We start from the raw sequence: 26,416 nt of genomic DNA, 5'->3' as shown, positions 1-26,416 counted from the left end.
ATGACCTCATCATTTGAAGAAAAACGCTTTCCACGCATTAATTTTTTTAGGACTGGATACAGATACCTTGACTATGGACTTTGAGACGGTCCAGAAATGAGTCGCAAGCTGCCCGAATTTGACTTACAGGTATTTTAGCCCACTCGCGGGCAATGGCATTTTTCAGCGCCTCGAGACTGGTGAATCTTTGAGCTCAAAACTTGCTCTCCGAAATGGCCTAAAGAGAATAATTCATCGGATTCGCGTCTGGTGAATTTGAGAACTATTGTGTGAATGTTATGATGTTCGGAACGTTGTTTTTTAGCCATTCGTGGTTCACTCGATCTTTGTGAGAGTGTGCCGAGTCCTTTTGAAACGTCCATGGTCTGCCACTGAAATGTTTGTCTGTCCACGGCTTCAAAGCAATCTCCAGAATACCCTATAATACCTTCTGGGTCGAATTATGGACACGAACTCGTTTCGAAGCTGATGAACCAGCGTCGCACCACTTCATGTTTTGATTTAGGATCATGGTGATGGACCCAAGTCCCTTCCGCAGTGATGAATGGACGCACAACATTTCCTTTATCGTTCGTTTAATTCCAACCCAAAGGTCAGTATTACTTATAGCTTTGGACCAGAATATCCGCATGCTCTTCCGAAGACAGCAATTGAATCAAGTCACACGCTTCACGACCACGAAGTTGAAGATCCTCAACTTCGTACACCTGGATATGTGCGTCGATCTCCAAGTTTAGTCCAGCAGTCCTAGTCCTAGTTAGCACCGGAGCACAATTCTTTTATGAGGCTAATGACTCTAGCAGGCACTCCTTTGCCAGTAAGAGCAATCGAAATACTGTCATGTCTAAGAGTGTCGAACGTTTTTCAAATTCGCTGAAGCAGAGTTGGAGAAAAGTGCGCCATTCATTCCGCAATCACTCTTATTGTGTGAATGTGATCGACACACGAGCATCATGGGCTTGTTCGTTTTGTAGCTCCTTCATCAACGAATTGGAAAACCATTTGTGAATCAGATGGGTGATTTTACTAACCATAGTTAACACCATTATAGCTATCAAGTTTTTGAACTCTGACAAATTGCCCTTTTTCGGGAGAAGAATTATAACCCCTTCTTTTAACTCAGATGGTATCTTTCCTGAGGTCCAGATGTCTTTTGGTAACGGCAGCAAAACTCGTGCGCTTAGTCGAGGATGCATTTTGAGTAGTTCTGGATTGATATCAAATCATGGTGCGAGAACGTGGTTATTTTTTAGCGATCTGATAGCAATTACTATCTCACTCTTATCAGCGCAGGCAATGGGTATGCGCGTCTTGTTTGGTGGCGAGGACAAAGCTTCCCATATGCTGTCTTGCTTGTCTTTAGATGTCCTCAGCTCCCCTAGCAAGTTGGTAGTTTTAACCGCGGTGTTCATCACTTGATGTATTGTGCGCTAATGGTCGCGAGGACGAAAGTTGTTCTTTTTAGTATCGGCACGGAAGTTTGTGATAATTTTCTGCATGGATTTGGATAAATTGGGCAGTCAATGGATATGAAGCCTGACTGTTTCAATATACCCTCAAGGCGCGTAAATAAAGGCAGCTGAGGATGGAAAAAGGTAGGGAAGGACTAACGTAGTCGAAGATGTCCAAGTCACGTCTGAAGGCAATGTTGATCGTTATTTTGCCTTTTGCGACCACGCATTTCCCGTGTGCGGTCCGAACTTATCGATAACGGCTGGATCTTGCACCACGGGAACACGCCGGCGTAAAGGGAGCCCTAACGTTACCGCACGTACCCTAGCGCCCCCATAACGCGCCCTAGGCCTTTTTGTTATTCCCCAAAGATTTATCGCCTCAGCGCCCAGGAGGTGAACGAAGCTGTAATCTCGGCGCTAAGCAGATGAACTTCGGAAAACAACCAAAGATGTTTCAAATCTTCGGCTCAAAGTTGGAAACATTGTGGACAGTTAGTGAGAGGCAATTGTGAAGATAAAAAAATGTTGCACGTGATTTAATTTACTTGTGATTTATTATCAAATACCCGGAACTTAACTACCACACCAAGTACCAGCATCTATGCTGGATATCCTCATATTAACACACATACATACATACCTACTTATGATGTGGCTGAAAAACAGTGGAAGTTAGAACATTAACAAGCAAACAACAAACAAAAAAGTAGCAAAAGCATTTGCAGCTCATTAAAACTCATAGGCACGCGTGTGTTGGACATGTGCCACACATTGGCATTCACTAGCCCCACATGCGATATGCATTCGTACTTTATGTATGTATGAGCGGTGCATGGCCAACGCAGCTATCACTCACTCTCTTGATACAACAACTTGTAACATCCAGTCTGCATCTCTCTGTTTAAATATGAAGCGTCATAGGAACCCTTGGTAACACTCTCGCCTCTGGCATGTCTACCCTCACTTCCTCTACATGCTGCATATTACCTCTAATCCTATTTTGTATTTCCTTCCCGACCGGCATTACGACTCACTGACTTCCTTACTTGTTTTGCAATTAATTTTAATGACTTAAATCAATTGTTGCCGCTGCGCTGCGTTACACCATCCTGTTCTGCTCTACGCTCAATATTGGATCACACACACACATGCACGCACACGTTCAAATAAATAAATACATGCAATACGTGTGTGAGAATGTATATACGTATATGGAAGCAGACGCAAAATGAGAGGCTTGCCACAAGTTATTCCTTTCAACTTTTCATCGCGTATACAAATTTTGCGACGTCTGATGCTGAAAAAGTTTGTATTCCACACACAGATACATTTTAATAAATACTTAAATACGGTTTCACATTTACTTGTATGTATGTACCTATGTAGTATGGTGTACTTACATTATGTCTGTTCGCTTCGCCATTCCTGCTCTATTGCCATAGTCGCACACACTGCTGATGAACTGCAAAGTTCATGCTTACAAAAACATACAAATTTGTGTAAAACCGCAAGCGTTCATTTAAAATATTTAATGCTCTTTAATCCTGCATCATATTGAGTAAAATCACTGTACTATTTTATTAGGTAATGCTAAAGCTGGCTTTAATAAAAACACTCCCCACTCAAATTCTTATAAATCACTTAAATAGGCTCAAGCACCTCTTGGAATCTGAAAAATTACCTTTTTGGATTAACTGCTTTTGTATCCAAATTAATAGAACTTTGTTGAATTGCTTAATTTCCGGCAACTTACCTTTTTACAGCAGGAGCCAAATAAAAATCAAAGGAATATGAAAAAAAAAGCAGCCGCTTTCTCATTAGCCAAGAAAAACTGTCTCTACATGAGTTGTATTGATCACAGGTCACTGGCTCCAACATGTTTAAAGATTGAACGTACCTCATTTCATGTAGGAAAGAAACTGCAAAAATGAGGAGAAGGAAGAGTAGTCAGACAACTTTAGGTTTAGACACATTGGCTCATCGTTTTTGAATGATATTGCTGAGCTTAGGGATAATGGGTTTGCACTTAAAACAAAATGGTTTAACGAGGCGTAGCAGGTAAGCCGCTACTGTGGTATCGCAAAGGATCGGCAACGATGTAGGTGAATTGGTTTAAAGACCGGCTGTCACTTCTACCTACCTACCTACCTAGTACTTTTTATTTACATATATTTACATATATATACGAGGGGTGCCTTTTATATTTCGGGATTAGAGAACAAAAACAAATTTTAATCATCGAAAATCACTTTATTGTTTTTCAAAATATTCTCCATGAAGATCTATACACTTTTGCATGCGTTTGAACCAATTGTCGAAGCACTTCTGCCTCTCTGAATGAGGTACCTCCAAAACATGCATTCTGAATGCCGCAACCGCTTCTTCAGGTGTCGAAAAACGTTGACCTCTCAATTTGTTTTTTACGTAAGGGAATAAAAAGAAGTCATTCGGTGCCAAGTCAGGACTATACGGCGGATGACCCATTAATTCGATGTTTTGGGTGCTCCAAAATGCAGTTGTTTGAGCCGATGTGTGAGAGCTCGCATTGTCCTGGTGAAGAGTGATCCGTCTTTGGCGATTGGTTTTCCTAATTTCTTGAAAAACAACTGGCAAACAAATGGTTGTGTACCACTCAGAATTTACTGTTCTGCGTTGTTCTAGTGGTACGGTTGCGACATGTCCAGTTTTTCCGAAAAAACAGGCGACCATTTGCTTGGAAGTGCTTCGTGCGCGAACAACTTTTGTTGGATTTGGCTCATCTTGAAACACCCATACAGTCGACTGCTGTTTACTTTCGGGCTCATACGCGTAAATCCATGATTCTTCACCTGTCACGATGCCATAGACGTGTTTCGAAGCCCCGCGATCGTATTTTTTGAGCATTTCCTTCGACTAATCGACACGAGCCTTTTTTTGAGCGATTGACAAATTGTGTGGGATCCAACGCGAACAAATTTTTTTGACAGTCAAATGTTTATGCAATATTGAATGTATGTTGGTCCCACTAATGCCTAAGATTGTCTCAATCTCACGATAGGTCACATGACGATCTTGCAATATCAGTTCGCGCACAGCATCAATGGTTTTCGGAACAACAACTGATTTTGGACTACCTTCACGAAATTCGTCTTGGAGTGACCTACGACCACGATTGAATTCACCATACCATCGATAAACACTGGTCCTTGATGGAGCCTCATCGCCAAAAAATACATTAAGTTCATCCATGCAATGTTGCTGAGTTAATCCACGTCGAAAGTTGTAAAAAATAATCGCACGAAAATGTTCACGATTTAATTCCATTTTTGGACCGAAATGAATCTTTTAAGTTACTGTAAACAACACAAATAGCGCTGGTATTTCCAAAAGTTCTGAGTACATAAAAGCCAAAAAATGTCAAACTTTGCGATACAGCTGTCAGTTGCCAGATCGCAACACCAGGGTTGCCAAATCCTGCCAAATAAAAGGCACCCCTCGTATATACATTATGTATTATATATAACATGTATATACATATATATATATTATTTATATATGTATATATGGTTTCCACGTGAAGCTTTTCCATACACTGGCAGGTTTGACATGGCCTGCCTAGGAGCGACCGCTGTTACAAGAAACGTTTTCTATTATTGAAACATTGTAGAGTGGTTTACGGTTATGAGTGGTCAACTCATGTCTTCCTCTTCTTCTTAATTGGCGCCATTTTGGCCGAGTTTAACCACCGCGCTAACCGGCGCCAGTTGGACACACCAAGTGAAGCCAAGTCCTTCTCCATCTGATCTTTCCAACACAGAGGAGGCCTTCCTCTTCCTCTGCCACCACCAGCTGGTACCGCATAAAATACTTTCATAGCCGGAGTGTGCTGGATCTTTATTCGCTGTGCTATGTCTATGTCGTCGTAAAGCTCATACATCTCATCGTTCCATCGCCTGCGATATTCGCCGTTGCCAATGTGCAAAGGTTCAAAAATCTTGCGTAGAATCTTTCTCTCAAACACTCCAAGCGTCGCTTCATCAAATGTTGCCATCGTCCACGCTACTGCGCCATACGTTAGGACGGACATGACAAGATCCTTGTAGAGTGTTAATTTTGTTCGTCGAGAAAGGACTTTACTGCTCAACATCAGGTTAAAGAAGTCACACGACAGCGAGTCACCCTGTCTGAAACCTCGTTTGATATTAAACGACTCGGAGAGGTCCTTCCCAATTCTGACAGCACTGCTCGTATTGAGCAAAGTCATCTTGCATAGCCGTATTAGTTTTGCGGGGACAGACATCGGGGCACACAGGTTGCTCCTTTTTGTACTGTCGAAAGCAGCTTTGAAATCGACGAAAAGATGGTGTGTGTCGATTCTCCTTCCATGGGTCTTTTCCAAGATTTAGCGTATTGTGAATATTTGGTCGATGGTAGACTTTCAAGGTCTAAAGCAACACTGATAAGGTCCAATCAATTGGTTGACGGTGAGCTTAAGCCTTTCACACAATACGCTAGCTAGAACCTTATAGACAATATTTAGAAGACTAATCCCGCGATAATTGGCACAGATTGCAGGATTACCCTTCTTATGGATTGAGCAGAGCACATAAGCTCCAATCGGCAGACATGCTTTCATCCGACCATATTTTGAAGGAATCTTAGAAGGAATCTTTGGTCGCATCGTCCTTCTCTTCCGTCGGGGCGTGGGTGCAAATGAGCGATGCGGATTATTGTGAGGCGCTCATCCACCGGAGAGAACGACAGTACTTCGCGACGAAGTCTCTCTGCCACAACAAATCCGACACCGAAATTGCGGATTTAGTACACGTCGCCTAAGTTTTTCTTGCCTTGTCCCGGCCTTTACTCTCACGAGGACATCAACCAGCCGGGCAGAGGCACCTTTCCCATTAAGGGACTGGGCCTCAAATCATTATCCTTAGTTCCTTTACAGGGTCGTCATCAGTATAAGAAGTTCTCATCCGAGGCTTTTTAAATCTTTTCATTGGAGGCGATTTTTAAGTGGCGGGCCCCAAACCCAGCGCACAACCAGCTATCCTGGAGTGCTTCGCCTTCTCACGTTAGCTCACTCCCGAGCGGGTGTTCGAAAGCTACACAGAGGATACTTGAGCTAATCCCGGAAGTTGTGAGCAGCTTGAACCATATGCAGAAGAATCGTCCTAGCCACTCCCAAGTGAATGGTGATCAGTAACTTTCCCCACTTGCGTGGACTTCTACATATGGATCCATCTTCCAATCAACTCATGTCAGCCTATAATAATAACAATAATATTTATTTTATTCTCTTCAAAGTAAGCATATTCCGTCCAAACTTCAAAATATTTTTCAGATACCGATTTTGAAGACGTCTTTAGTTTCTTTTGCGAATCTCCTTTATCACCTCAATAGACCTCCTTTATCGCCTTTATAGACTCAAAACAGAAGGTCGTGAGAACAGTATAAAGTTACATAGGGTCATCTTAGTCAAATGCGATCAGAAGGAGAAAAAAACATAACAAGAAGATATAGTAGTTTAGTTTTGAACAAAAATCATCGACGCTATTGCCAAAGTGTCACCTTTATATGTACTTAGGAAAATAAGGCAACCCTAAAAAGGGTAGTGCCTTACAGTTTTGGGCTTGAGATGTTACTTGTGAGTGTTGAGAGGTGCGAAGAAGTTATTGTCAAAGTATTTTAGTAATGCTGACTAACTGACATCAAGTGGGTATACTCGTATGGTTCAGCAATACTGGATTTACCATTTCACTACTCGTACTTCAAATAATTTTTGCTGTTCTGGGAAGATCCTTTCTATAGGTAAGCTGACCGTATTGAGAGCACAATGAGTTTTACGAGAAACTTGCGCTGATACCCAGAACAGCAAAAATTATTTGAGCTACGAATTGTGAAATGGTGAATCCAGTATTCCTGAACTGTACGAGAATACATACTTAATGTTAGGGGAGTACGCTTAAAATTATTGACTTTTATATTATAAAAATGATCGACCTTTAGGAAGAACAGTTAGCAAAATTCGTGAGTTTTTTAGGCTCCCAATTTTTCGGTAAATCCCATTGAATGAAAGTGATTGAGAATCATTGTATGATCGCAGTTCTTTTTTTCCGCCAGTTCACTACTGGTTTACCAATCGTTCTCCTTCAAAAGAGATTTGAGACGTTCTTCATCGAATTCAGATGGCCTTGCGCTGCGGGACGTGTCATCGACGCCAAAGTCGCCATTTTGTTCTGTAGACTCGCCTATCACACCTTCTCCATACACGTCGCAAATGTCTGGGGCTGCTTCGGCACCATTTTGACCTCGATGAAGAGCTAAGCAGAGCAGGTGTCATTGTTGGTGTCAAATGTTCATTTTTGCCTCCTGGGTATTCCATTTCTAAGCCTCAAAACTGATACAAAATTAAATAACTCAAAAATACAATTAACATAGTTTTTAAAGCAGAAAGTGTTCCACCCTTTGCCAAACAGCAAACAAATCGTTGTAAAAAAAATATAAAAACGCTTTGAACTTATTCCCGAACAAATAATTTTTCACATATAACTGTTAACAGCTGTGTTTTGAATAAAAAATAGTGCAATCTAAACTCATCAAAACTTTTACTTGTTTTATTTTAAAACAACATCCAGGCACCTCTTTTTAAAGACCCTTTACATTCATGAATTATAAAAATAAAGAAAGAATATCTCATAAAATAATGCAATAAAATTCTAGGGATGGTCTGTGAATGAATTTTCCACATTCAAAAAATTTGTGTAGACGTGTTTAGAATATTCTTTAACTATAAAAAAAACTTAAACATTCTTTATAAAAATTAATTAGTAATTAATTGAGCAATCATTCAATTCCTTTCACATCTATTCATTCCTTTACAAATATAATTTATTTCATTTAGTTGTCATAAAGTTCAGATAAAGTGCCCATTCACCTACCACGAATACTTTGCAATGGTATATCCTCATTTAAATTAATAAATAGTTGTTGTAGTTCAATAGTTATTTCTAAGTTCCAGTGTCTTACATTTAATACATATTCTATTCTACATACTCTTAACATCATTTTACTAACTTAAATTTTACTTCCAAACTTCTTTAACCCCACGAATAAACAAAATCAAAAACCAACCTGGCCCAAATCGTCAACATTTCACATATTCGCAATTTTCGCATATTCTCGCTGTATCAAATTTACGACAAACGTTGTTTTTGTTTTTATTTGGACCTCCTCCTCATGAATGCTTACCATCGATAAATAAAAAAAGGAAAACACTTTTCCGTTACTTTAAACTCTGGTAAGACTTTCTCCACGTTTGATATCACAATTTTAGTTACATTCTCATTTCATTTTCTCTCCTTCCTTTTACTTTTCCTCTTGAAAATCAATTTTCGTTTAGTCTCGATTTTGAATGCAACTTAAAATAGTTTACAACAATAGTGAAAATAAAATGAATGTAGTTTACCTTACCTTAGTTGGTATTTATTGTTTTTGTTTTTAGAGTTTCATTTTATCTATTTTGTAGCGCAAATTCTTGGCTACTTTGTTATCGTTTCTTATGAAAACTTTGTAGTCGGCATTTGGGTTGTTCTTAGAGAGCAATGTTTAGAAAATCTTTCGTGTAAGTGTGTCTGTCCCAGTCGAAAACGATAAATCAGTTAAACCTTCGTTTAGCAACAACAAAATTGTTTTCTTTTTTGCCAATATCCAAAGTGATTAATTGCGTATCTTCATCACAGCGCCCCTAAAAGCTCGAAAGCTTGGAGCGGTAAACTAAACTGCCGAGGTAGCATGTCCCCCGGTCCACTGGAGGCCGTCTTTTTCGGTCCCCAAATTGTGGGTACCACCAAATGTAGCGGCGGACCGGCTGGTCGGCTTTTGCAATCGCGACAGATACATCATGAAGTGTGCAGCCTGTTGTTGGGCGCCATCGAGAATCTGAAAGCGACCCTCAATGAGTTTAGCACAGTGCTGACGAAAAGTATGATTAATCAAATCGGTTCGCCACCTTTACGAGAGAACGATGCCTCTGAACGCTTGCAGCACTTAACCGAAGAAGCGAAGGTAGATCACTTTGCGTTTGTCTCAATCAGACCGAATCTTATAAAAATCTCCTATTTACAGCTCCATGACACCGAAGAAGACTTTGCCATACGTGCCAATTCCGACATCGCTCAGCTGTGTGCCGAGTGCATTATGTACTGGCGGCGAGTATTACTAGCCTCTTCTCAAACCGCAGTGCACACCCTGCTTGCCAAGAAGCACCACATCTTGCGAGTGCAACGTTTTGCCGAAGGTTTCTTTGTCAACGAAAACCCGCGTCATTCTGCAGCTGGTTGCTATGATAGTAACTATCAAAACTATGTAGCTATAGCCGAAATGGCGCGTCGCAGCCGCTATTTACAGTCTCTGCCACCGTTGCCGGTACATTGCACACCCATTGATGGTGACGCCAGCTCGTTACCATTGATATTCGAAGACCGTTATGTGGAGCCACCAAGCTATACACGAAGGCGTCCCGGCAGCGATCCGCATTTGAATAGTCACGAAAGTCTTGTGAGCTCTTGTGGCAGCAGTACAACCAAACCACCGCCGCCTCCCTGCATGATGGATAAGACGCACTCGGTGAATAGTTTGAGCGGACGCAGTTCGAACTCTAAGGAATGTGCTTGCACCGTAAATTTCGAATATCAGAGTAGTCCTGGCTGCGTAGCGGGTGTTCTTACGCCACGCTTTGCATTGGGTGGAGAAATATTGCAAGCGAGTTTAACTATTGCGACGACGGCAGCAGCCAAAGCACCTGATGCACTTTATCAACGGCAGATGTCGCGTCACTCCGTAACAGGCCTACTCGAAGACGGTGATGATACCGAGGCAACTAAGGAGTATAATTATAATAGTAGTGGCACATTACCGGCGCGCCACAGCAAATCTTTGGACCAACTAGACGGCACAGTTCACAGCACTCCCTCATTGCGCACTCACAGCCATACACAGCAACTGAACATGCATACTTCACAAACACAGTCAGAGTCTAATTATAAGCATTTTAGTGATGGCGCCAGTGCCTCCAGCTTAGCCAACAAAATCGACCAGTCAATGTCGCGTAAACAAAAGGCGCAAGCCGAAGATCTTATGCGCAACATTTCGGAGTTCCGACAGAAGTACAAAAGCTGTGAGGACGGCAAACGGTGTGAATCGAAATTGCATTTAAGCAACAATGGCACGCACGCCAACAATTTAAGCTCGACTGGCTGCAGCCGAGCCGTCGTAAGCACTGTAAATCACCAGCTCGGTAGCAGTAGCAACGAACGGGCGGGCAAATTCGACTATCTGCACGAGATACGCATGCTAAATTCCCCAAAACAACTTACGCTGTGCTCGCATTACAATTCGCTACCAAAATACAACGGGGATGGTTTAATTCCACCGAGAAACTCATATCCACCCATTAAGTCTAAAACAATGAATGGCTGTTTAGAAAACGGTACTAAAGTTATCTCAAAGTCCACGCAGGCATCTACACAACAACAAACCACTATACCGCGCAGTAGCTCTTCGCAAGCATTGCGTCAGAAGTTCCCAGCCGATACTAGCATACAAACGAACTCGTCGTCGACTATTCCGCGATCAGTAGAAATTGCACGAGTTCGGGTATCAGACCTGAAAGAAATGTTGAAGTGCGGCACACTCAAAAAAGAGTCAAGTAGCTCTGAAAGTGATATACCCTCCAAAGTGCTATCATCAAAAAGTAGCGACCACAAAATGCTCTCTTCGGCCAGTGTTCCCTTTAAACTAGAATCGTTGAACACAACAAGCAGTGAACAAAACACAAGCGGCTTTAGTGAATCACTACCGAATCTAGCACCACCACCACAGTTCGGCTCTGGATCGGGACAAAAGAGGAAGCTTGTGCTTAGCAACTCTACGTCGTCGCTAAGTGAGGAAAGTGGTTGGGTCTCTAGCCGACGCAGCTCACTGGGGCCGTCTAGTCCTGAAACAATCACAAATAATGAAAAAAATGAGAAAAAAGAACAAGCACATATCAACGGTATGGAGACACGGCTCAATGGTGAGCAACTACGTCTCAAATTACAACAACTATTAGATCAGCAAAATCAAAAGACCATCAAAAAACACAATTCAGCGAAGCATGCGAATCAAAATCACAAACTCAACACGACCAGTAATGAAATATCTATTCATCGCAAAGTATCATCAGTAACATTAAAGATGAAACCCGATTACAGTAGAACCGAATTGCATTTGCGCCGTCATTTCCAGCATCTGCCGAATGGCGAGTCGACGGAAACGGATGATTTAGAAATTCCCTCACGAAGGGAACGCTCGAAACATAACAAACATGAAAAATCCAAATCAGACTTTGATTTGGCTAGTTTAAAAGAAAACACACCACTAGAAAATGTGCGAGTGCCCCCGCCCCAACAATTCCAAGACGATCTACTACCACCAGATGAGTTTCGCGATCCACCCTTACTGGATGCACATGAAAAAGATGCCATAAGGAAGACGAAGTCCAACAATACGACAACTACAGACACATCCAAAAATAATAGCAGCAAGAAAAATAATACACACTTAACAACGTCATCAAAAACTCATCCCATCAACGAAATTCAAATGTTGCCAACACAAATTCCAAAAATGAAACCAAAGCACAACCAAAATTTAAAGTTCAGCCCGAAAAAGAATCGTCCGATACATACAGTGGTTATGCAGTCACAAAATCCAAAAGGCATGCAACAACCTTCGCCTCCTACGACACTCATTGCCACACCGTCCCACATAAAGGGCATGGTCCAGAAGCAAAGCCTACTGGAGGACCTGGTGCCCTCTCACGCCATTGATAACCCTGTCTATCACATTTACGAATCACTAAAACCCATAAATACACCCGCCATCTTTACAAAGAAACCTTTATTGAAGTCCCACAGCATCGTCGAGCCTAAACACATTCATGGCGAACAACTCTACAACAGTTATTGTAAGTCGGCAGCGCATCAACACGTCACAAACGTCAGCAACACCGCTGCACACAACGGCCACAGCCATGATCACACAACGCATTCTCATTCCGTCGAATGCACCGAAGACGAGGACAAGGAAAACACAGGCAACGCCCAAAACCAAGTGCGGGTTGCGCGCACCGATAGCCAAAAGTCGAATAGCACTCAGTTGTTAACAAAACGAACCAAAACCGAGGGTGTCGGCAGCAGTAGCAAGGAGACAAACATTTCACTCATGGAATTTGAGAAATATCGCGAGGAGTTTCGCAAACAAATCAAATACACCGGAAGCATTTATTCGGACTTCATAAAGTTAGCGTCCGAACTGCCATACTTTAGCATTAGCGACGAGTACCGCACTTTTTCGCCCAAAGGTATGCATTTAATTATCTGTGTTCATGGATTGGATGGGAACGCAGCCGATTTGCGACTGGTGCGAACCTATCTGGAATTGGGACTACCCGGCGCCAATTTAGAGTTCCTCATGTCGGAACGCAATCAAGGTGACACCTTCTCGGATTTCGAAACCATGACCGATCGGTAAGAAGAGGTATAATTATTCCCCTAGTTACAAAATTACAAACTCCTCTTCTAGGCTTGTAGCTGAAATACTTTATCATATCGAGACGTGCGGTTTGAATCCAACGCGTATTTCTTTCGTCGCACACTCACTGGGTACGATCATTGTGCGTAGTGCTTTGGCACGCTCTCAAATGCGCCCATTACTACCGCGCCTACATACATTCCTATCGTTATCGGGACCCCATTTGGGCACACTCTACAATACCAGTGGACTTGTCAATATGGGTAAGTTATTGTGGAAGACCGCTGAAAAAATCAAGTTCCTAGATTCCAACTTTAAAGTGGGCTTCTTCTTCATTATCTAGTCAACCTTACTTAGTACGCAAGTTTTTAGTTCATCATTGCTTAAACAATTTTAATACATTTATAGGCATGTGGTTCATGCAAAAATGGAAGAAATCTGGTTCCTTACTACAGCTTTGTATGCGCGATACTGCTGATCTGCGGAACTCCTTTCTCTATCGACTTAGCCAGCGCAGTACCTTACATCACTTTAAAAATATACTGCTCTGCGGCTCCAGCCAAGATCGTTATGTTCCAGCGCATTCAGCACGTTTGGAACTTTGCAAAGCAGCTATACGCGATAATTCCAATCTGGGAACGGTTTACAGGCAAGCAATACAAAAATTTCGATTTCAACAAAATATTGAATTCATTTATCCTATGTTTTTATTCAGGGAAATGATTCATAACATAATCACACCAATACTGGCACGTCCCGAATTAAATTTGGCCCGTTACGACGTCCATCATGCGCTTCCGCATACGGCAAATACGCTCATCGGTAGAGCAGCGCATATTGCTGTACTCGACTCGGAATTATTTATAGAGAAGTTTCTATTGATAGCTGCTTTAAAATATTTCAGTTAACCAGAAAAACCTAGCAGATCATTAATTTAAAAAGAACAAATTGAAACGGAATACAAAAATGGCTATTAAATAACCAGATTGACGATCTATGACAATTTATTTTAATTTCGTACACTTAATCTGATTAGAATTCTAGTGTGACAGACAGTCGTTACGCGGATTAGGGAACAGCTGATTTTTTTTTATCAGTAAAAGATGAACTGCAGGCAGCCAATACGGGTATTAGCTACGCTGATACTAAGAAATACAATTTTATTACAAAAAATCTTAAATTTCTTAGTCTCAAACTGCTCCGAAATATCAAAACAATTCATGTAATTTCAAACGTGTTAAAGCAAACTAGAATTGCACGCAGTCTGTCTTGTTCTTCTCTTTAAAAGTTTCATTATTTTTCATTCGCGATAGCTTAACCGTCATTTTTCGGCAATGTTGCCATCGAAAATTCCCCTAATCCGCTAAAACTATGAGAATTAAGTGTAGTTATCAAAAGCGCAAGGCAGATGGAGGTCTGTCTCAACGTGTGCTTTTTCGAAAACACTATGGCCTCAATACGATATAAACAGAACGCTTAAGGTGATGGGAACCTCCCGCCATTCATTTTCCAAACTCATTGCGGTGTTGACTGGTCACTGGGTGATCGGTACTCATGCGGAGAAGCTTAGAAGTCCGTACAACCCCTATTGCAGAGGCTGTAGGGATTCTGCAGAGAAAGAGACTGTTGAACACTTTCTCTGCAAATGTCCGGCTCTGGCGGCTAGGCGCTTGAGATTCCTTAACGTGCCCTTTGGGGATGTCTTGAAGAAATTCTCCAGCCTAGATCCCTTTTCCCTCCTCCACTACATCAACAGCACTGGATGGCTGTAGAAGGTTTTCTCTGCCCAAAATTTAGGTAGTGAGTGGTTCACATTAAGTATCAAAACGGCAGGTAAGTGCTACTTAAAGTATGCCTGTGGTACTCTTGCCATCTTACCTACTTACCTACCTACCTATTTATCAATTCGCATTAGTTGCACGTAATTCCTAAGATAATTCCGAATTAAATCGTTAATCCCGATAAACGCCACCATTTGTCTAAGGTATAAAGAACCGAAGAAGACAACTCAAGGGCGTGCCTTCGCTCGTTGTGCTGTTGTGTTCAAAGAAGCGAGAGGTAATGCACTCGGAAGAAAAGGATTTCCGCTAAACAGCTGACAGTGGCTGGCATTTGGTGCATGCATATCCCTTCTACAGCAGCGTCAGTCTTGTTATTTAATAGCCAGATTTCGTATGTTTACATGGATGAAAGTTTGGATGACAGTTGAGTAAAATATTAGAATTTATTCGTAGTTGTTGGTATAAAAACGCTTAAGTGAAAAGGTTAGGCTACTCTTCAGAGTTGGATAAGTTTGCAGGTTTATGAAACAATTGTTTTAAATCTACAATAAGCAGGGATCTGGGGATAATGTTGCATACAAAAAGGTGTTTCTTTTTTTTTAATTTACCAGCCAAATTCTATTACTACCTTATTTTATTTGACAAAAGCACACTTTTCCAGGAAAACTGCTACAAGTAATATAACTGGCAAAATCAAGCACTGAAAAAATCACACCAAAAAAGTTAAGTAAAATCAACCCTAATCCTATGTCGATGGGTAGTTCGCGTCGGGCGCTTATTTCTACTATATAACACCAACAGAAAATTAGAAAAAATGCATAAGGTATCTTCTAAGCTTTAACTAAATAATAAAATATCCGAAAAGATGTTTTCAAAAAATTGTATTTTAATATTTTATCATAAACAAATGGTATGAAACATGCACCGTGCAGTAGTTTAATAAAAAATTCACGATTTCTCAACGGCCGGACACGAACCACAAATCGACATGTGATTAGGGGTAATAATATTCAACGCGTGATTTCATTTATTTATGCCATCTTTTTTCCTAAATGGAATGGCTTGAGTTTGTCACCTCTTCGAATTTGTGTAAAGCTCGTATTTTTGTTTCTCGTACACATTTAACTGAGAAAATTACTAAGGCATCCAGTTGTGCATTCAGAAAAGCTCTATCATAGGAGTATTTTTAGTGTCAAAACCAATAAAACCACACTGTATTATTGACCGGTGCCAAATTTGGTATAAATTTCTGTTAAATTCTTGAAGAGTTTACACTTATTAAGGATAATCGGTTGATCGGAGTTAAAAAAGGTATGGTCCAAAATACAGGTGTTGAATCGGAAATTATTTTAACATCTACAGTCATTTTTAGCAGAACGAATTGACCTGCTTTAGGGCCGTTTCACACCATCGCTCCGATCACAGTTCGTTCTCGGTCTGGCAAAATGTTATTATGTTCACACTATGTGCTATGACTCAGTTCACGATTAGTCAGTCTTTTAATGGCGACATAAATAACATGAACACTAAAAACCATAACGTCCCGAGTGTAACTTCGCTTAAATCCAAATTTATTTGAGGCTGACCGGACCCGTGAAACTGCCCTTATGCTTGAAAGACGCTCAGAAACTTATTTCTCAAGTGAGTGAAGTTTTAAGCTGGTTTAGTGAGCTGCTCTGAGGTATTGATATTATGCGATTGAAGCGAAACCGATGCAAGCACTTTAGGCGAATCAGATAAAGCAGGAAACCATTATTGAGGCATTTGAAAAATATATTTTAATATATTCCATGACAAATGCAAGTTTTGCCCTTCTAAAAATACCCTTATTGGATGGTTCTATCATTTATGTATGTACATATAAAGAATGGACACGAAAAATATTGATCGGGCGAAAAGTATTTAAAAAAATATATCAAAACAATTTTTATTTTAAATTGCGTTTCATAATCATAAGACACCCCTAATTTTTCAAAGTATTTTAATTTTTAGATTTCAGAGGAAAATAAAAATTTTACACATCGATTAAAGTAACAAAAGTTATCTGTTTGATTACAGAAATTAGAACTTTATTTAATACCTAAAGAAAATTTTCAGCATAGACGTATTTCCAGGCGTTTCAAAATGATAAGACACTGTTTAATTAAAGTAATCGTTTAACCAAAGTATACTTTTCCGAATTTTTTTCTGTCGTCTAGAATATTTTAGTATTCTATGGAAGCCCTCCTTGCTTTAGCGACACAAAATAACCATTTATTCATCGATTCTGCTAACTTTTTAAGTAAATTTAAAACACGCCGGTCAGTCCATAGTTTCTAAGGAACAATCGGTCAAATACTGTCTTATTTCTCTGCTTACGTGGATTCGGGCGTAGTCTTGCTGAAAAACGAAGAACACTTCCCGATTATCCTGAATAAAAGGAAGGAGACTATTTTTCAAAACGTTGTTGTAGTCCACACTATTCATTCACGATGAGTAAACTATTAAGAGTTGCTTTCGATGTAAATACACCCCAAAACCGAAGTTGCGCTTAAGAGAGAACCCTTGCGCAAATCTCTCCAAAAATTTAAAAAAAGTTTCGGGTCCATCGGTTCCATTTTTTTTCATCCGAAAATATAAGCTTTTTGCAAAATAATAGGAAATTGGGCAACATTAAAAATATTCAAAATATCTTACTGTGTCCCAGTTGGTGTCTAGGTCTTCTCTTCTTATTTTTTCTTATTTTTGATCATTTTAAATGATTATACCTCTGTAATGTGCGCACAACTGTTGTTTTTGAAACCTTCGTTTGAACAACAGCGACCAAGTTGGCGCAAAACTTAGTCGAGTTAGAAGCTTTTCTTATGATTGCTCACTGTTCTCGACTTGATAGTGATGATTTTCTTCCAACGGGCCTCAAAATGTAATTCTCAGGACTCCGCAAAAAATGCCAGACGACTTCTGCTTTTTTTTTGCAATTAATTTGATTGACAAACCTGAATCCTTGTAGGCCAAAATTTTTCCATGCTCGTCTTGTGATAATATTGAATCCCTCGGCATTCTAGGTTAAATTGAATAAAATTCATCTAAAACCACTATCAGCACCTTATATCTCTTCAGAAGCTTATTTTCGACTAGTGTCTTATCATTATAAAACGCCGAACAAATTGAGTTGTACAAAATAAAGTGACCTTTCGCACCAGAAACAATTGATGGAAGTCTTAGTCTATAACTGTTAAATTGACGGCAAATAAAAGAACCTGCGGAAAGTAAAAACGAGCTTTTGATATTTCAAAAGTTGTATACCAAAGGCGTCTTATGATTATTTTCTTCTTTATTAAGGATACTATGATATATTAAACAAAAAACTCATATCAATTCTCTTTGTTATAAACACAATGGCTGAATTTAGATTTGACTTCTCTCATTTGGCGATGGACATTCGGTTTTGTTACGGTATCTGCCGCAAAATAGTTTTCACTGGGTCGCAATTGTGGACAGTTTGGTGAGTCGTGGACCTTTTGGGCAATATTTACCCCGTGATTTTCATACCAGTTCATGCATGGCAAGACAGCTAATGATAATGACACGATGCAAAATCGAGCCAGAACAGAACAGAGTCTGTGTGTTGTTTTATGAATGGCAACAAACGTTTGGCACTCCTTCATATTCACTTCTTTATTTAGATAAAGTTGCCGTGGTCATGAACGTTTTGCTTTTCATAACACGCTGGCAGATGGCTCGGCAAACCGAAAATTTTTAGGGCACTTGTCCAATATTTTTAGCTTGAAGGCACCTGAGACTCCTACACTCTTCGTGGCAGTATAAAGTTTAGCGTACTGAATCTGTTTAAAGTCTGCTTTGACGTGGCAAAAAAAATGCCAAATATGTAGATTTTTATGGATGTCTTGGCTGTAGAATTTTCACGCACTCTTATTTGGTTTATCAATTCGATTGGGTGTTCCAATCTATTTATATGATCGTAAAGCTTCACTTTTGCGCACTTTTTGGATGTAACCTTCCAATATATGGATCTGTTTCTCAGCATCTTGAAGAGAAAAGCAAGTTTTTTTCGAAATAATAGCACCACTTCTTTGGCTTATGACTACGACTCAAATCCTTTTCTTCTCCACTATCAGGCATTCGTTCAACCGGCAAGGTTTCTTTAGACTTTTTTAACACTTAAGTTATCGCACTTTTCGGACAATATAAAGTTTTTGCTATGCCATTGTGTGACAAATGACGATTTTCCAGCTTTTTGTGCTCAATTTTCTCCCCAAGCTCATACTTAGCCGAACACATTTTGAAGAATACGTAGAAGTTACACAACAAGCAAGCACATAACTTCTGCAGAAGTTGTCTTGATACGAAAGAGGAAGAGACAATCTTGAACCTTCTGTGTTATTGTCTTGCTCTATCCAGACGGAGATTTGCTGTTTTAGGCAGACAATTTTTTAATGAATTGGAGGATCTCAGTTCTGCAGAAATAGGAGATATTCTAAAAGTTGTGAAAAGCACTCACTGGTTTTAGGAGAAATAGGGAAAGCTTCCCACGCGGCATCACAACGGGCTATGAGCCTGAGTGTGTCCCACAGGACAACCGCTTCATCCTAACCTAACCTAGCCTAACCTACGACAACAAACATTATGAATATGTGTACTAATTTTTTTTCACAGTTTGGTTTGCGCAAGTAATGAGTAAACACAATCGGCTAGTTTTTTTCGTGCCCATTCTTTATATTATTTTAAGTAAGTAAGGAATTAAAAAAATTACTAAATTATTCATAATATTGACAAAGAGACTAAATCCCGCTTATCAACTTCTATTGGATTAACCTAGAGAATTACCCTTTCTGCTGGCATTATTTCCCTCAAGCAAAAAGGAAGCGATTGATTGACGAATTGTGATTTTAATGCTTGATAAAATATTAAGACACCAAACAGATTAATAGAAAACCTGCAACATATAGTAGGCTTTGAACAAACTTTGTGATGAACGAATTATTAGAACAGGGTAAATAAGACAAAAATCTTAAAATATTTCTTTGAAAAAACTTAATTTATTCAAAATAGAATATTCCAATTTTTCGTATGTATGTGTGTGGAGTATTTATTGCCAAGTTAAGAGGCGATAGGACACAGATAATTATATAAATATGTATATACATATATGTCGTTTTAAATCGTCGTCGATAATTGCAAACATTCATACAAAAACACGAGTATATTTGAGAAAATTAAAACTGAAAGAAACAAGGAATTTTTCAATGAGATTTGAACTTTTTTACATTACGTATTTAATATTAAGAACCAAATACCCTTTTGAAATGTTATTTAAACACATACATACCCACACACACACTCACCTACTTCTAATAAACTTGAACGACAGCAGTAGTTAATATTAGAGAATCAATGTTACAAAATGAAAACCAAAGAATTTTGCGCAAAAAGGAAGTGTTGAATTTTTAATCAAACAAGAAAAGATCAGTTTATTAACAAAAATGTAGTCATAAATGCATAGAATACTTATATACATACATACATATAATATAAAGAAACGTTGCACTATATTTGTGAGCTGGAAGAAAGCTTTGCAGTAATGAGCTGTTATAAGTAGTGGATTTTGAAAGAGCGTAGTTTTAAGATTCGTTTACTAGTTAAAATCAAAATCAATGTCAACAAAATTTACCTTACTATAAAATCCAATTTTTTTATAAAGAACACTTGCAATTAAACTATACGAAAGGAATGAGTAGTTATTGAAGTAGTCAAATAGGAAATTGAATGCAGTTAAAATCTTAATCAAAATTTTTTGTAATAGGTGTAGCATGCAAGAAAACAACATTTTTATAATTTGAGTGCACAAGAGAAGATAAGCGATCTTTTTTATTTAATGTGAAACCACTTTTTTGCCGTATTTGATAAGGTCAATTAGTCATTGTAAAATTGCGAATTGTTTTGGAACTGAAAAATATGGAAAAAAAACATTGTTAGAAATGCAGGGAAAATAATTTATAGAGAGCAGGAATTGTCTAAGCGAATTTTTGCAAATGCTTATTGTAGTTTGTAGTTCAAAAAAATATTATAATATAAAAAGAAAAACAAAATATTTATAATTACATTGCCAATTGTCTAATTCCGGAATAGTACTAAGCTCTGCATGTAACTAACTAGTCAAAGGAATTGGTAGTGATTTTTTTTTTTGTATTACCATAGAAGATTTGCACACTTTTTTATTATGCGGTGGTCGTCCAGTATTTAGTTTATTACATGAATAACGAATTATGCCTTTTGCACTACGTTAATAAAATCAAAGGTCGTAAGTGCTAAGAAAAATCACAAAAAAATTGCCTGTATTTCGTGCCGCGTAATTCCCTAACTGGCTTTTGTAAGAGAAACGGCGCGAGATTACAACTTCTTGTATTTGATATGTTTTGGCTCCCTTGCACCCTCATCGATGTGCTTAACTTTGAAGTACGTAAAAAACGTGAGAAAGAGCGTATGGGTATAGAGGAAGCAGTTGCAGTCCCGACACAGCTTTTCTCACCGCACATTCATCTAATTGGTTCTCTTGTAACCACTTGTGGTGAATTAAGATGATGACTCTATAATAGGTTCACATACAAGGTGGCGCAAAAGTAACCTTGCGATGTTTTTTGGCTGTAATTAAAAAAATAAAAAACTTTGATTCTTCTTGTGGATTATTTTTATTTGGTCTTTTAATTTTTTCTACATCAAGTCAAGAATATGATGTCATGTAAATGGCAGCCGCCACAGTTGATTGCCATTTGAGCCCTTTTTATGGCATTTTCCATCACTTTGGCCAAAACTTCCGGCGATAGGTCCTCGTATTTTTGACGGATATTGTCTTTAAGAGCTGCAGGAGTCTGAGGCTTGTTGTCTATAAACCCGCGACTTCAAAAAGCCCCACAAAAAGAAGTCTGGAGCGGTCAAATCGCGATCTTGCTGGCCAGTGCAAATCGCCAAAACGGGAGATTAGGCGTCCGGGAAATGCATCCTTCAGCATATCGGTTGTGGCACGTGCAGTGTGTGCCGTTGCACCGTCCTGTTGGAACCACATGCTTTCCAATCCCAATTCATCAAGTTGCGGCAAAAAGAACTCGTCGATCATTGCTCTGTAGCGCTCACCATTCACAGTAACCGTTTGGCCCGCGACGTCTTCGAAGAAAAAAGGTCCGATGACTCCTCCTGCGAAAACAGCACACCATACAGTGACTTTGAGCGGGTGTAATGGCTCTTTGTGGGTTACACGCGAATTTGCAGTGCCCCAGAAGCCTAAATTTTGCGTATTTACGTACCCGCTAAGATGGAAATGGGCCTCATCACTCATGATTATTTTTGATGAAAAATCATCTTCCTCTTGGTGGTGATTAAGGATGGCTTGAGCGTATGTTAGACGCGATTGGCGGTCACCAGCTAACAGCTGATACACCGTCTGGACTTTGTACGGAAACATCTTCAAATCTTGTACCAAAATTCGCTGTGAAGACCGTCGACTGATACCCATTTGCGTGGCACGTCGTCTGGTCGATGTAGACGGCGCTTCCATGACATCCTCGGCTACAGCAGCAATATTCTCTGCAGAACGGCTACTCCGGGGCCTGCCACGCCTGGCAGCATCTCGTGTTGTGCCAGTCTCTTCGAGGCGAGCGGCTAAACGTCGCAGTGTTTCACCAGTAGGCGTTGGACGGCGAGGAAATCTGCGACGAAATTCACGTTGTTCCAAAGTCACCGACCGATTATTGGTCAAATAAATAGTCAGCAATATTCCGCGTTCTGGAGCAGTGTAGCGTAACATTGTTTATTAATGTGTATTTCGCATGTGTTTACTACACAAATGTCAAAACAGAACTGGCATTAGGGGCCAATCGCAAAATTTATAGCATTTTCTGATAGGAGGATTACTTTAGCGCCACCTGTTATAACTCGACTATCTACTTTTACACGATTAACTCCCAATACGTAATTAAAAAGCGAGTTTACGCATACGAAATTTTTCTCCCGGAATCCGAGATTTTAAAATAATCGCAGATTATAAATATACCAGACAAAGAAAAGAGGTTTGTAGACTTCATTCTATTAAAATTCTGGTTTTTATTATGCATTCATATTAGAGAAAAAAGCGTGTATCCATAGACGCGTTGGCCTGTAATTGCTTATTGTAAAATGTCATATCGAATTTCGCCTGCGTATTGCTGCCATAATTTTTTGAAACCTCAGTAAACGTCGTTTACTAGCAGCAAATTGCGGAATTAAATTAACTATTGCTTCTCTTTGCCTTTTCTTCACTTCACTAAAAAAAATTTAACAAACCAGAAAAGCTGAAATATTCTACCAAATCAATTTTAATGTAGAAAAACCTTTCAAAACAGTCTAGACAACTGATAGTCAATTTTGCAGGTAATCTGCTATATGTGAACGGGTAGATTAATTTTTATTGGATTTATTGCTGATCACTGCAAACGTGAACGTACTTTTAGATGGCGGAACGTACCGGGACTGCACCTTCTTTTTTTTACCTCTTATTTTCTCTCTACAATCCCGCACTACTCTTTTAACAAAACTCGGGCAAGAATTGTGTGAAGTAAAGAAAGTTTAAATAGTTTTGAAGCATGTAATTTTGAAATTTCCACCAAATTGTCATAAACCAGCGAAACGAAACAAATTTATTACATATGGACCTCAAAGGTGTGAACCGTTTTTGGTGCGCCGAATCGCAACAGGATGGATGCTGCCAAAACACATTCGCAATATTCAAGAATGGAATATCTTTGTTACGTTATACCAGAGAATGTTAATAAAATGAGTAGGCGCATTCATTAACATTCTCTGAACATATTATTTAACAGCTGAGAATATTAATGAAATGAGAAGGCGCGAATGTTAAATAATATGGTCAGAGAATGACCCGATTTACACGAGGAGACATCTAGAAGGGAGACACTGAAAATTCTCTTTTGATGTTTCATTCGCGTACACACGGGCAAAAATGTTTCCGCGACATTTTGACATTTAATACTTTAGCATCGTCTGGTTCGGATGTATTCTAGCACGCGCTTACATATAAAGCAGAGAGCGTTCGACAACAGTTTCTTAAATGTATGAATCAAAAATGCAAACTGGTTAAATAATAAATAATTTGTTGTTTTTTTTATTGAAATATATTTATAAATTCTTATACTTGAATAAAAAAAATTAAATTAAAAATACTTCATATGTAAATAATTAACTTAAAATTAACTTGAGTATCTAGAAATGCAGGGAAAAATTAGAAATCAACATAAACATGTCCCATAACTATTTTAAATTATACCTAATTTACTAGCAAAAATAATCGTGCATTTCCCAAGCAGCGTTCGGATGTTTGTCATCGTTGTTATCTTCCGTTTGTACGAAAACCAACACATAACTTAGAATTTTCTTCCACAAAAGAAGAAAACGAATGAAGCAACTGTCAAAAATTGCTTTAAGATAGGAAATACGAATAAGAAGAGCAAAGCGTGTCGCCGAGTACGGGAGACAAAATCCCTTCTCTCTTCCCCGACCGTCCTTCGCCCCCGAACAAAATGTTTCCCTTCCAGATGTCTCCTCGTGTAAATCGGGTAAATGTTAATGCACATGTTTCATAACAGTTTAATGTTAATGAACCTATTATTTAACGTTTGCGCCTTCTCATTTCATTAACATTCGCTGGTTATACAACAGCACGCGATACATCTATAGCAACTCAATATTTTGACAAGTTTTGGCTATTTATTTATTTATTTATCTTTTTCTTCATTTCAATTAATTAATTTCATTTCGTCAACCATTTCATCCAAGTTTCAAACTGTGTAGATTATTATTATTATTATTTATAAAGATATATACATTATAGCCCTAACTTAATTAGCACACTGTGTAGATGTTTCATAAAAATACGACAAATTTTCATCAAAATTTAAAAATTTCTAATTAGAATTTTGACAAAAAAAATTGGGTACGCAGTTTTATAGGCCATTAAATTTAAAAAAAATAAAGTGTAAGTTTGATGTAGTACAAAATTCTCGTTGATTTCAGATAATTTTTTTCTTTGAAGGCATTACATATTTTCTCCACATAAAAAAATTTTGTGCAGTTGTTATATGGAGTAAATGCACAACACCAGCAAGAAAGAAAATTATAAAAAGTTAACGGAATGTTTTAACAACTTCAAGCTTGCATTTTATTTCACTAAAATGTGTAAAGCTATAAAATTGAATACCATAATTTTTTCAACAAATTCTTATTAAAAATCGTGGAATTGAGATGCAAAGTTTTTGGAATGTTTCTAATTTTTGTATAAAGTTTGAAATTTCGATTTACTTGGTTTTTTGTTAAACAATGAGCTATACTTTTATTAACACAAAAGCAAAAAAAAAATATATTAAACACTAAAAAGAGCCAAAATAGTAAAAACCAGTTACATCGTTGAGATTTATAGTTTTTTCGCGGTCTGTATACATAGAATCTTCATTCGTTACACTGCACTAGCACTTTTCTTTGCATTTAAAGCCTATTTCTTCTGCTCGACAATTTTTGTGTTGAGTGCAAATATTACTTCAACGCAAAAATTATTTGAATTGCTATTTAAATAAAGAATATTACAAGACTGTATTACAATGCATACTTAAATTAAGATAAAAAATCCCTTTCATATGAGTGGCTTTATTTTTTCACTAATTCTAATATAATTATTTTACTTCCTACAACTTGCTTTGCAATCAGCAGCTGTTTCGCGACTAAAGCGGTTTCCCAAAGATTAAATTAGGTGCGCAACTAAGTTCCCGCTGTTTGTCTATAGATGCTGCCAGCAGTGTGTGCTAGTCGATTCTAATATAACCTAAACGTCATAAACCAAGCTTAGACATATGGTAAACAAACTGCTTCGACACATTAATGATTTTGTTTTGGTATCATATACTTTAGGTTTTGTGAAAATGTCTGATTTTGTGCCGAATAATCGCCATTTGCGGGAAGTGTTGATTTTCCTCTTTCATTCGAAAAAAAACGGCGGCTGAAGCGCATCGAGAGCTACAAAAATTTTATGGAGATGCTGCTTTAAGTGAAATAACGTCCCAATATTGGTTTCGTCGCTTCAAAGACGGTGATTTCAATGTTGATAACCGACCGCGTGAAGGAAGGTCAAAAACCTTCGAAGACGCTGAATTGGAGGCATTGCTCAATGAGGATCAGTGTCAAACGCAAGAAGAGCTTAGGAGTTACCCGTCAATCCATTTCCAAGCGATTGTATGCTTTGGGAATGATTCAGAAACAGGGCACTTGGGTTCCTTATGAGTTAAAACCAAGGGATGTTGAATGCCGTTTTTTCGCCTGTGCACAACTGCTCCAGTGACAAAAAAGCAAGGGTTTTCGTGATGAAAAATAGATTCATTACAGCAATCCAAAGAAAAGAAAGTCATGGGGACTGCCCGGTCATGCTTCTACAACGTCGCCTCGGCCGAATATTCACGCTGCGAAGGTTATGCTATGTATTTGGTGGGGCCAAGTTGGTATTATTTATTATGAACTGTTAAAACCAAGCTAGACCATCACTGGGGATCGGTATCGACTTCAATTGATGCGATTGAGCCGAGCACTGTG

General features: G+C 38.9%; 1 protein-coding gene across 1 annotated transcript in view; it reads left to right on the top strand.

Moving 5' to 3' along the window:
- The window catches only part of LOC128859914 (protein FAM135B), an 85,074-nt gene extending 69,384 nt beyond the window's left edge, over positions 1–15,690 (top strand). Inside the window, exons 6-10 of the mRNA XM_054097060.1 lie at positions 9,179–9,503; positions 9,564–13,006; positions 13,062–13,273; positions 13,419–13,659; positions 13,726–15,690. Of these exons, the coding sequence (XP_053953035.1) occupies positions 9,179–9,503; positions 9,564–13,006; positions 13,062–13,273; positions 13,419–13,659; positions 13,726–13,918 (4,414 nt within the window). The 3' untranslated portion in view covers positions 13,919–15,690. The remainder of the gene's footprint in view (positions 1–9,178; positions 9,504–9,563; positions 13,007–13,061; positions 13,274–13,418; positions 13,660–13,725) is intronic.
- Positions 15,691–26,416: the final 10,726 nt, after the last annotated feature.

The sequence above is a fragment of the Anastrepha ludens genome, chromosome 4, assembly GCF_028408465.1.
Source record: "Anastrepha ludens isolate Willacy chromosome 4, idAnaLude1.1, whole genome shotgun sequence".
NCBI classification, from domain to species: Eukaryota; Metazoa; Arthropoda; class Insecta; order Diptera; family Tephritidae; genus Anastrepha; species Anastrepha ludens.
This window is presented reverse-complemented; position numbering and strand designations above follow the sequence as displayed.